Here is a 13,356-nt window from a genome sequence, read left to right on the forward strand (position 1 = left end):
TTTCTCCTTCAGAGCTCATCATTGATTAAACTTGAGTTTAGGTCATTTTTTTTTAACGACTGCTTTTATAGAAGTTTAAGGGCAGGAAGAGACTAAAATGTCTGTACCTGAAAATCTGGAATTTATGTCAACGCTACTTTGGCACAGACACTTCCCAAATTGAAGCCGGCTCGCCCCGGCAGGCTTATGCCCCCGACTACACCAGAGCAACTGCTCAGGAAGAGCTCAAGCATCACAATCAAGAGCCCAAGGCACTGATTTTGCCTCCAAACTGCACCAGGTTCCAATGGGATGCACTGGCCTAATACATGGAGGCAGCATCTGAAATCCACAGAACACAAAGGCTCCACAAACCTGTGACCACAGGTTAGAAGTGTTTTGATGCATGCTCAATCATCCAGGTAAGTAAATCCTTAAAGGTTGATTCTGTTCATCTGGACATAGTGGGAGTGGGAGAAGTGTTTGTCACTCATCTTTCATCGTCTTATAATGCTGTGATTGCAGCCCAGCTCTCTGTGAATGGTACTCATGGCCATTGATCTGTGGTTGTTGACCAGTGTTTGTGGCAATCTGCATATTAATGATCAAGGAACTGACCTCCATTGTTCACTCAGTGGGCTGGTTTCAGTCATTGTGCAAATGTGCTGTTTATAATGTTGGGGAAACCTGCAGTCAGCTGAGACTGAAGACGTCACCTGATGATGACGAAACGTTTCTCCCACTGAAAACGTCCAGAATCAACCTGTCAGAAGTGTTTTGGTTTCATTGGATCTAGAGTATATCAGTGTATGTGGTGTGAAGCATAAATCCAATAAAACCTTTAAAGTATAATTGCAATTTGCTTTGAGGACATTTCAGATGTTTTCAAAGACTTTTCAGGATCTCCACAAATGCAGCCCGCCTCCTTCCATGCTCTCATTCTCTCTGAGGCCCATTCAAATCGAGACATAACAGACAGCATTCAGATGGGGCAATGAGACAAGACAACCGTCTGGCATCGTTACATTTCCCCTTTAAAGGTTGTCGAGTCCCTGTAGCTCAATGCTGCAACTAGGACGGAAACAGGACAACTGGCATGGAAAATGGTTGGCTGGTCTCCCTGGCTAGGATCAGGCCGTGCAATGCTCTCAGTATGGGTGTTGTAAATGCTCAGGATTAAGAAAAAAATACTACTGTCTACTGCCACAGCAGAGCAGCAATCAGAGCCCCATCAGCTGCACAGACTGCTCCTTTTCTACTGACAACAACAGAAACAAAATCTCACGATTAGAGACTGCAGCTGAACTGATCTGTCCAAAGTGTTTCCACCTATTCCTCCAGTGTGACTCATAGCTGTAATGTCTAGTTAGATGCTTCTTTAATCAGCCAGGGCTTAACACCACTTAAAGCCCGCCGTAGCCTTGAGAGGTGTCAACGAGGCCCTGGAGCCTCACAGCTCTGCGCGCTCGTGCACGAGGCCGTGACACCAGGCTGCTCCATCTCAAGGCCTCTTTCAGAGGAAATGACACAGAGCCTGTGGGGTCATGTGCAGCATGTATTTTGCATTTACAACAGGCTGTGAGCGCAGACTGCACTGTGCATACTCCCCCACAGGCTTCTTAGTTCATGTTGGAGAAACAGAATGAACTCTTTGCATATACAGTTAATGATTTATCAGTTTGGCATAAATGCACCGAATAAAGTTTAACTACTTAAACTATTGACAACAGACACGACATTATCCTAATTACACATTCGTTTATAGACACAATTACTTCAATGGTTTGAGCATCTTAATAATTCCAATGATGGGAGACTAAAGAAACCTTACGGATTCTGACTAATGGAATCTCAAGCTGCAGCTCCTCTAATGGCCAAATGAGGCTTTAATGTTAAGGTTTCATTTTAAAATACCACTTTTTTTTTTTTTTAGTTATTATGGTCTTCTTAGGTAATTTCTCCCTTCATAGCACACCTGCTTGGATTTTGTTAAGCCTTAGAGTTTAGGGTGCGACTGCTCTGTCAGGTGTGCTGACAGCTGTAGTCCTATAGCTGCATGCTGGGCCTCACCTCCATTAACTGGAGTCACTGAACTGGACCTCTTGAAGGTGGGTGCTGTTTGTGCATTTTGGAGCATGTTAACAGACGAGCTGGCAAATGTTACAGCTTAGATGCAGCACAGACCATCCAAGAAGTCTGTGCTTCAGGTTTGGTGCATAAGGCTGCAACATTTTACTCAGTGTGCTGTGTGTCCACTTCATGGATGCAGTTTGCTAACAACAGTTGGTAACTCAGTACTCCACCCACTGATCAATGGGTAATATGCTATAAACACAAAAACTAATGGGTCACAGTGGCTACATCCATCTAGAATCCACGGGTAGCCGCTCCCATCAGTGCACGTGTGCCGTAATTAACATAGAGGCAAAAGCAACCCTGTGTGCATAAATGAAGCTCTTTCTTGGGTTAGATCTTGAGGCAATATCCTGTTTGAATGTGTTGTCTAAACAGGAGGAGCAGGAACCTACTGCAGGAGCACTTGTGTTCCACACTTCATCAGCACTGAGATAACAAAGAAGCACAAAGTGAAGGAATAACGAGTGCAGAGAGGAGGACGATCAGCTCTTTGAGTCAAATCTCTCTCTTTGGCTCAGCTACAGACGTATAAACAGACCGTTTTAAACCAACAAAGGGCTGATGGTGAGTTGTGTAACTGAGCCTAGAGTGGCTTACTGGCCTGAAATGCAGCTGGCTGGCTGGACTGTGTTCTCTGTTAATAAATGACCAGGGGAACAGAAACACAAACATCATAAACTAGCATGATTACAATGAAATGAGCCCAGTATAGGAGCGGCCTGCTTACTCTATATGACTAAAACACATCAGCTCTGTATTGCAGTGATCCAGCTTTCTACTCTCAAGTGTAACACACTGGCTAAGTTTTTGAGGCTAAATACACGAGTGGGTTGTAATTAGTCTCGCTGGACTGTTTCCTGGCCTGTTGGTGGGGTGTTTCACACTGTTATTCCCTCTGATTCTTTCATCTGATGGTTCCTGTTAGATTTAGGACCTGATTAAGTGGCTCAGGGCAGAATAAAAACCTCTGTTGGCACCAAACAAGTTAGCAATGGAACCTGCTGATTAATTCAGCTTGGACTTTCTGACTTGCTCAGACTTGCAGGAGGACGAGATCACTGCTGCTGTTTGTGGCACCATTTAGCCCCGTTTCCGTCACTGCAGCAATCATTGTTAGAACAAGCACAAGGCTGTAGGATCCATTCCTTCAGTCTTTAACGAGTGCTCACTCTGAACCAAGCCCTGCATATTTCTGCTCCTCAACACTGCCGTTTTAATGCATCCGAGCTGATTTGAAAGGTCAGAGAGAGGGGACGCATACAGGCAGGCAAAGCTGCCTTTTAGAGTGGTTTTCAGTGCTGCATGTTTGAACCATATTTCTGCACAGAGTTAAGTCTGCAGACCACACCAAAGCCTCCGTCTGTGTGTTTAGTCAACAGTGTGTACTTCTCCTGAAGTCATTTAAACACAGTCGGTCAGAATCTGACTAATGCTCTGTGTTTTCTACACGTCCGACAGGTCAGCTGTTAAAGACAGATTCCAGGTTTACATCCCGCCCTCTGGTTGGGAATATAAAGCAGCCTCACTCTGGATGAATCCTGCACTCCATCTCAGCTGTCAGGATTTGGAGAACAGCATTTCTCAGTGGCTGACAGAAGATTTTACCCCAAAACACAGCGACTCTCCTTCTGCCCCCTCTCCCTGGTCATTTGCTTTCGTCCCCGTTATGCACAGCTCGTGGTAGCTCGTGTTGATCATTACTGAAATGACTCGGTCACGTCTTTGCTCATAAATTGGTGATTTGCTTGTAGATCACCTGCAAAACCTTCCACTTCCTGTGGCACTTTTCAGCTGTTGTGGGATTATGCTAATCTGGCCTTCTTAGCAGCGCTGTGTTAGAAGTTAATTCACAAATTCTGCTTGAACTAAAATTATCTGGTGGGGCAGACCGTGGCTTCAAATGAGCCTGAATAGGTGTTTTAAGACACAAAGCCGGGAAGTTTAAAGATGTTCAAACAGAGAGTTTAACAAATGTATTAGTCCAGCACCCAGTGTAAGGTTTACACCACAGGTACCCGAATTTAACAGTACTGCTAATTAACAAAACCATTTTTATGTTTGTGTAATGGTTAATCCATCTGCATGTGCAAGTTGTTTAATCAAAATGATATTTTTAATACAAGAATATAACGTTGTTAAACACGTGTATTGAGTTAAGTAAATCATTTTGTTTTAAACACATTTTCCAAAAGTGTGTTTTCTTATTTTTACCACAGACGGTCTCATAAATTCGTTAAGCACTGTACTTCCATATCACACCCGTGCAACCAAATGCAACACCATCTTGTTTGCATGTAGCTTAAAGTGAATCGGGTGACTCACTCTGCACAGAGGTTACAAACTCACGGTGATGCACAGAACCCACGGAGTGAAGAGGAGACATTTTCTGGTTTGTTTGCGTCTCTCTTCAGGCAAACTGAGGCCTGATGATGTCAGGTTCTTTGATGGCCAATAAGAGCAAAGTGAGTAACTGAAACCGCTGTGAACATAGGTAATATTTACAGGAATAAGCCTACTTTAAACTCCAAATGTCTTTTTAATTTTGCAACTTAAAGGCATGTCTAAATGATGGAACTGAATTGCAGGTCTTCTTAAGTCAAACTCTAACTTACAACACTAAACACTGTCAAAAGGGACGCATAGAAAATCCTCTCTGAATGAGTGTGCGTATGATACTCTCACCATTGCGCTGTGGGGGTCCTCTACCCATCTGCTGGTTCATGCCAAATGGGTCCTGAGGGTTTGGGTTCATAGCACTTGTATGAAGAGCAGAGTCTGAGTTGGTTCTGTGTAGGAGGAAGAGGAGGAGGAAGAAATTATGGTGTGTATTCCAGCACCCTGGACAGAGGCAGAAGGTTTCTGAGGGCTGTAAGGTCAGTGAATCATTCCTGCTCTGGCTGCACATGGGCCACATTCATCTGCAGGCTCCCGCTGACCTTACACATAAACACCCTCACAGCACTCGGCTCAATCTTTAGCAGGATATCATAACATAATCACCTTAAACCCTGAACATGAGACACAGGGAACTCCATGCAATGGTTAAGATTAACAAGAATGTGATAACAATCCAATTTCATCTGATTATTTGATTTGAATCTGCGCTTTTCTTGGCGGTAGATGCCCAATCCAACATTTTACACACATGTTCACCTTTCACTTGAAGCAAGCTCTCAGAATATACACACATGAGCCAGCCCACACACACAGCATCTTCGTCTTGTAGCGCTTCAGCTGAGAGCTTTCTTTAGTGTGCTCCATTAAGCCTAAATAGCTGCTTTTGTGCATCACAAGTGCGATGTAGAAAAGTGTTGTAATCACACTTATGCTTGATCCAGTTTGAAGCTTTTAAAGCTGCCATATTTTATTCCAAGTCTGCTTTGTACCATCCATTACTGTAAGCTGAGGCAGGCGAGGGGAAAGTACGTTTGATTATTGAGCACATCTAAATGAAGCTAATGCATCTACACACTTTGGCTGTAAATATAAATCTGTGCTGTGGTTTGAAATGAAATAACAGAGACACACCAAAATAACCATTTTCTTCACTGTGCCAATTACAATGATCACTAGGACTGGGCGATACATCGAGTTTTAAATATATCGATATATTTTTATACGAGATATAAACGAGATGTGACAATATCGTTTATATCGATATAGTCTATGTTACATTATAATTATACTTGTGGAGCTGCAAGTTTGCCTCTCTTTCGTCCACTTTTCTCTCTACGCAACATTGCTCTGCCTCCCCCTCTATGGCGTTATTTTTGTGCCACTATTCTGAGCGCATGTAAAAAAAGTTTGCAGGTGCAAATGTCGCATTTTGAGGAAATATTTATTTTGAGCGAAAAAAAGCTAAATTTGAGTGAACAAAATTCATTGCTGCGTGCAAAAAATGTATTTCAGTGTTTGCTATTATCCACACACACACACACACACACACACACACACACACACAATAGCAGCCGCTCTCGCTCAGTTTTTGTATTTGCGCTTGCTCACAATGTGTTGCTTGCTCTCAACATTTCTGCCCGTGCGCGCTCAACTCTTTCTGTACACCGTTATATTTGTGCCACAAAACCAGCCAATCACAGACTTGGATGCAAAAAAATCTGATTGGCTGTTTTGGTCTCCAATCAGCTCGAAATGACGAAATGCAATATCCCAGAATCCATTTCGTCCAAAACTCACACGAGGCAGTGGCGGAGGAACACAGAGTGGCGGAGTTTGAAATATTACTCTTACTGGGTCACAAAATAAACTTTTAAGATATTTTCATGCGAGAATGTTGCTGTGTAAACTTCAAATGTCTGCTCGATTTATCAAGTCATCACATATTTGCATAAATGCTCTAACGTTCTCGGCAGAAATGTTGAGAGCGAGCGCAAATGCAAAAACTGAGCGAGAGGGGCTGCTAGTGTGTGTGTGTGTATGGATAATAGCAAACACTGAAATACATTTTTTGCATGCAGCAATGAATTTTGTTCACTCAAATTTAGCTTTTTTTCACTCAAAATACATTTCTCCTCAAAATGTAAAACTTGCACCTGCAATTTTTTTTTTTTTTTACATGCGCTCAAATTTTTTTTACATGCGCTCAGAATAGTGGCACGAAAATAACGCCATACCCCTCCCCCATCGCTTCAGCTGCAGGCAACACGGCAGCTATCAAAGAGGAGCTGGTCGGTAAAAACAAAACATTTGGAGATTACTATATTAGTGCTGGTAGCGGTAATCTCGTTAAAATGATGTTAACGCCATAACGGCATTAACGCTGCAAATCTCCGTTAAGAAGTTACCGCGGATCGCTCCGTGCGTGGGGCTGGACGGTGTCAACGAGCTAACCGTGCTAACGCGTTGATGCCATGCAGCCCCACGCACGGGGGCTGCACGGCCTAAAATCCTTTCATTTTCTCAAAAATCGACAGTGTGCCTTATGTATGAATTCCGGTTGTGCTTACTGACCGCGAACCGATTTTATGTGATTACACAGCGCTCAGGAATCTGTCAAAAATGTTTTAGTTCGACTTTGCTAAGCTACGGAGCTGCACCGCTTGATGGATTGTCGGAGCATTACGGCTACCGAGGAGCCTCGCGGAGTGATACGTACTGTGCTTCAACGTAATATTACCATATTGTGTGTGTATAAGGACCATAAATGGCTCCTGTTCAGAGACATGGTTACGAAGCGGATTTCAAACTCCAGGCTGTCAGTCACGCAGTAGAAGTTGGGAACAGAGCAGCTGTGAAATCTGTCTTTGTTATTATGCTCAGCGTCTGTTAGTTTACATTTTGACTGCACAATTGTGAGCTCTTTGTTATGCACAAAAACAACATTGTTTTATTTTATTTATGGAACATTATTATTAAATGCTTATTATTAAATGTTTTGTGGACTTGGAGAAGGCATTCGACCGTGTCCCTCGGGGTGTCCTGTGGGAGGTGTTGCGGGAGTATGGGGTGTCTGGCCCATTGCTACGGGCCATTCGATCCCTATACAACCGTTGTAAGAGCTTGGTTCGCATTGCCGGCAATAAGTCGGACTCGTTTCCGGTGGGTGATGGGCTCCGCCAGGGCTGCCCTTTATCACCGATTCTGTTCATGATTTTTATGGACAGGATTTCTAGGCGCAGCCAAGTGGCGGAGGGCTTTCACTTGGTGGCCTCAGAATCTCATCTCTGCTTTTTGCGGATGATGTGGTTCTGTTGGCTTCATCGGGTGATGGCCTCCAGCTCGCACTGGAAGCAGTTCGCAGCCGAGTGTGAAGCAGCGGGAATGAGGATCAGCACCTCCAAATCTGAGGCCATGGTTCTCAGCCGGAAAAGGGTGGAGTGCCCACTCCGGGTCGGGATGAGTTCCTGCCCCAAGTGGAGGAGTTTAAGTATCTCGGGGTCTTGTTCGCGAGTGATGGGAGAAGGGAGCGGAGATCGACAGGCGGATTGGTGCTGCGGCTGCAGTGATGCGGACGCTGCACCGGTCCGTCGTGGTGAAGAGGGAGCTGAGTGTAAAAGCGAAGCTCTCAATTTACCGGTCGATCTACGTCCCTACCCTCACCTATGGCCACGAGCTGTGGGTAGTGACCGAAAGAACGAGATCGCGGATACAAGCGACAGAAATGAGCTTCCTCCGAAGGGTGGCTGGCCTCTCCCTTAGAGATAGGGTGAGAGGTTCGGCCATCCGGGAGGGGTTCAGAGTAGAGCCGCTGCTCCTCCACATCGAAAGGAGCCAGTTGAGGTGGTTCGGGCATCTGACAAGGATGCCTCCTGGGCGCCTCCTGGGCGAGGTGTTCGGGCATGTCCCACGGGAGGAGGCCCAGGGCAGACCCAGGATGCGCTGGAGAGATTACATCTCTCGGCTGGCCTGGGAACGCCTTGGTGTTCCCCCGGATGAGCTGGAGGAGGTGGCTGGAGAGAGGGAGGTCTGGGCTTCTCTGCTTAGGCTGCTGCCCCCGCGACCCGACTTCGGATAAAGCGGATGAGGATGGATGGATGGATATTATTAAATGCTGATAATTTATTTCTGAGTAATTTCTTCATGTACATCTGCACTGTATGTTAATAAAAGTGCCTGTGTGACATCTGGGACACAGTGTGACTAAGAAATCTTTTTGTTCTTACTTTATGGCTTTAAGAAAATATCGAGATATATATCTTATATCGCCATCCAGCTAAAGAATATCGAGATATGAATTTTGGGTCATATCGCCCAGCTCTAATGATCCATGACTTTTAATATTATTTCACATTACACGCAGTAATACATTCTAAATTAGGAAATATCCTTTAAACAACAGTTAAACAAGCACAGGGAGGAGACTCTGTGATTGGATATAATCGTCTGCCCCCATTCACACACCTGGGATAGCAAACAGGTGCATTTACAAACATTTTGACTGCAAATTTAGAAAAAAATATAAAACATTGAATTATCTTCAAAGCATTTAAAATTCAGATATGTCATTTACATTTTTCCCCTGTTGCAGGAGTTTGTCACTATCCAGACTTCTGCACTCAGTACTCATCAAATGTGGTCGTGTGTTCAGTCTTGAAGTCAGATTTAAACCCTTTCACAGCTGACGTTATTACAGTTAATTAACTCATTGAAGCTGGCTTTTACTTACAAAACTAAAATAAAATCAAAGTATTGAGTAAGTGTCCCTTTTTTTATACATTAAAAAACAAACAGCAACCTCTTGCTACTGTGATTGTGATACTTGCAATTTTGTCCACATTCGGCGGCCAACTGCAGTTACTTACTGCAACCAAGTGTTCACCCATAGATCGAGAGTGCGTCACAGTCTGGACAACCATTTTTATTCACAAGGCAATCGCACAAATCTCATAATGGGAGGCAACCTGTCTCCAAACAATCGTGATCCAGCTTCAGCTGGTTACAGTTATTCTCAGACTGGTGAAGGTGTGCAAAAAAAAACTGCACTACATTCTCATTTACAAATGCAGACGGATTGCCAACACGTTGTGATCAATCTGCCCCCCCCAAAAAAAACAACAAAGAAAAACAAGTTGATTGACTGATTGATCCAATTTAATGTTGTTGCCATAGTAACAGAAACACTGTTTTCTGATAATCCGCTGGTGCAAACTTAAAAAATGTGTATTTTAGACACAAACTGTTCTCCGTGGTGATGACCTGGAGGCTGACACTCAAAGTCAGTTATGGAAAAAAAATCATGCTGAATGAAAATGAGAACGCCACAGTTGGAGTTGGTATAAAATTGATCTGGTTCCATTTTACGAGTGTATGAGCGCAGATATTTCATATATCCCAACTCAGTGTTTCACAGAAGCCGACGGTCACAGCGAGGTAATGCTGGTAGAAAGCACTCAAGCACTTTGCAACGTGTGCCATTTTGTTCTTTTCTACATATTCCACTTGTGTGGTTTTTAATCCTGTTCTCTTATAATAAGAAATACAGTCAGACAAACAGCGAAGAAGAATGGTGCTAAGGAAACCGCTGCTGCCCGTAATAATCGAGTAAAGTGCAGCTGTTTGTTATTCTTTGGTCACATTGTGTTGGTCCAGAGTTGTGAAAGAGATTAAGATCAGACCACATTTTATGAGTAATCAATGCAGAACTCCAACATGTTCTCAACCTTTTCCTGCAACTGTCGCCAACACAAACTGACTCCAGAAAAATCAGAGAACCCAAAGACAATACAACATTTCAGGGATGATGTAAAAAGGCTGAGAGTCAGAAAGTGTGAGTAAGGGACCTTGATGTTAGACTGCAAAGAAGCCACGAGTCCTAAAGCTGGGTTAGTCAGTACCGATTAATGTTACAGACTGAAAACAGGAGTGAAAAGCTACAAAGAAAAACAAAGAAATGAGTGATAAGACTCTGGAGCTGAGACTCGGGTCCTCTATTCCAGTGCTTCAAAGGAAGAAAGAAGAAGGGGATTATTGAGATGTTACAAATCAGGCAGAGATTTACAACAGATAGAAACCAGGACGTGATGTAGCCAAGAGAGATTGCAAAAAGACAAAGAACAGAATTGTTTGTCACTGTAAGCGAGGGATAAAGCAGGCCGAGCGAAAGAGGGAAAAAAAAGACTGAGAAGGAGAGGGATGGGGTCAAGGGGTCACCTGTTGAGTTGTGATATTAATCTAAACCCCGGCCGTTTTTCCTCAGTCCATGGCTGCTGTTCCCTTCGAAGACAGACAGAGGAAAAGCATGACAGACACATTTAATGGGTAAAAGCAGAGACCCCTGGCTCCAGCCTTAAAGTTCTGGAAGAGGAGAAAATATCCCTGTAAAAAATATGACATATTTGCATTGGCATACGTGTGGAAAGAAGAAAGACCTCGGAAAATACTCTAGACCCAGCACAATAGTGTTTTATTTCGGAGGAAAATGGAAAGAGGGGATAAATTCAAAACAGGGTGAAGACTGATGGGAAGGAAAAAATGAAGACAAAAAGAGAGTTAACAAGAAGCAAGCTAGGTTTATAAACCTGCAGCTGAGTTATGAAGCTCTCCTCTCACACGTGCAACCAGCACTCTGAGGAAACGACGAGAAACAGAGGACACAACTTGACGTGGAGAGTCAAAGCCTGAAACGATGGAGTGGGAACACTGACCGAGTGGATTTTGTTCTAAAGCGCTCATCAAAAAAGGGTCCTGACTTTTCCCTGGACTAAAAGGACGTAGTTACAGTTTGTTTTTCTCCAGCTGGCACAGCTATTCTTCTAAAAATACTAAATTGTGATGGAAAGAACTAAAAACTAAAAATAAATAAATAATAAACTAGACCGCCTCTCTCCAGTCATGCCGGCTGGGATGTTTGTGGAATGCTTTCTTAGCGTTATATATATTAACAAAATGCTCCTGTTTTTCAGCTGCCATCAAAGAAATAGTTGGAAAACCAAAAATCAAAGCAACCAGAAACACAACGACATCAGGCACTTTGTGAACAAGCTGTTTAGCCACATCTTCACTTTCAGTACAGGGAGACAGAATTTAACTGCCCGAGGTGTGAGCCTGGGTTTGAACCTGCTGGGCAGCTAATCTCTGAGTGGACTTCGTATGTTCTAACTTTGAGTTTTCTCTGAAGGCTAACGTTTCCTCTCACTGTCCAAGTTAGGATTACTGACGACTTTAAATCGTGTGAGCATGCCCGGCTCTCTACTAGTCTTTTTCCCACTGCACAGTGCCAGTGACCAACCCAGAGCCGACATTTTTAGGACCAAAGCTGGAAAGTCGGCAGATATAGCTGAGAGCCCACTGTGACTTTATTCTCTGAGGAATTCCCCCAACCTCTGGTAGTGTGGCTACATAATAATCAGTTCTCAGAATTGACAAAATGTGGGCTGGTTCTCAAAGGGCACCAGTGCAGACCTGTGACAACACTGACTGGGTTCCCTACGTGACGTCTCAATCTGACTGTCTTGGTGTTTTAGAAGTGGACATTAAAATAATCCAGGGTGGATCTGACTGGAAACCAGTGGAGTACACTGCATGCTCCTTGGCTAGCAAGCTGCCCATCCTCTTTCTAACTTTAATGTGGGCAATAACTCCCAAAGTGAACATTACAATATGTTCAGTGAGACCTTTTGGTGGCAGTGGTATGTCAATGCAGGGACATCAAAGATCGATTTTATCAAATACATGAAAATACTTTGGGAACACTACAGGGAGTGCAGAATTATTAGGCAAGTTGTATTTTTGAGGAATAATGTTATTATTGAACAACAACCATGTTCTCAATGAACCCAAAAAACTCATTAATATCAAAGCTGAATGTTTTTGGAAGTAGTTTTTAGTTTGTTTTAGTTTTAGCTATTTTAGGGGATATCTGTGTGTGCAGGTGACTATTACTGTGCATAATTATTAGGCAACTTAACAAAAACAAATATATACCCATTTCAATGATTTATTATTACCAGTGAAACCAATATAACATCTCCACATTCACAAATATACATTTCTGACATTCAAAAACAAAACAAAAACAAATCAGCGACCAATATAGCCACCTTTCTTTGCAAGGACACTCAAAAGCCTGCCATCCATGGATTCTGTCAGTGTTTTGATCTCTTCACCATCAACATTGTGTGCAGCAGCAACCACAGCCTCCCAGACACTGTTCAGAGGTGTACTGTTTTCCCTCCTTGTAAATCTCACATTTGATGATGGACCACAGGTTCTCAATGGGGTTCAGATCAGGTGAACAAGGAGGCCATGTCATTAGTTTTTCTTCTTTTATACCCTTTCTTGCCAGCCACGCTGTGGAGTACTTGGACGCGTGTGATGGAGCATTGTCCTGCATGAAAATCCTGTTTTTCTTGAAGGATGCAGACTTCTTCCTGTACCACTGCTTGAAGAAGGTGTCTTCCAGAAACTGGCAGTAGGACTGGGAGTTGAGCTTGACTCCATCCTCAACCCGAAAAGGCCCCACAAGCTCATCTTTGATGATACCAGCCCAAACCAGTACTCCACCTCCACCTTGCTGGCGTCTGAGTGGGACTGGAGCTCTCTGCCCTTTACCAATCCAGCCACGGGCCCATCCATCTGGCCCATCAAGACTCACTCTCATTTCATCAGTCCATAAAACCTTAGAAAAATCAGTCTTGAGATATTTCCCCATATTGAGATGGGGCGATCGTGGCTCAAGAGTTGGGAGTTTGCCTTGTAATCGGAAGGTTACCGGTTCGAGCCCCGGCTCGGACAGTCTCGGTCGTTGTGTCCTTGGGCAAGACACTTCACCCGTTGCCTACTGGT

The 13,356-nt window shown here is 43.7% G+C and overlaps 1 protein-coding gene across 2 annotated transcripts in view; it reads right to left on the bottom strand.

Moving 5' to 3' along the window:
• crtc3 (CREB regulated transcription coactivator 3) overlaps positions 1-13,356 on the bottom strand; it is a 47,444-nt gene that overhangs the window by 10,613 nt on the left and 23,475 nt on the right. Inside the window, exons 5-6 of one of the 2 annotated variants that reach the window (XM_031756132.2) lie at positions 10,723-10,785; positions 4,798-4,901 (exon numbers count right to left, since the gene is read on the bottom strand). In XM_031756132.2, coding sequence (XP_031611992.1) covers positions 4,798-4,901; positions 10,723-10,785 — 167 coding nt within the window. The remainder of the gene's footprint in view (positions 1-4,797; positions 4,902-10,722; positions 10,786-13,356) is intronic. The other variant, XM_031756133.2, reaches the window with a different exon arrangement.

This window comes from Oreochromis aureus, linkage group 1, assembly GCF_013358895.1.
Source record: "Oreochromis aureus strain Israel breed Guangdong linkage group 1, ZZ_aureus, whole genome shotgun sequence".
NCBI classification, from domain to species: Eukaryota; Metazoa; Chordata; class Actinopteri; order Cichliformes; family Cichlidae; genus Oreochromis; species Oreochromis aureus.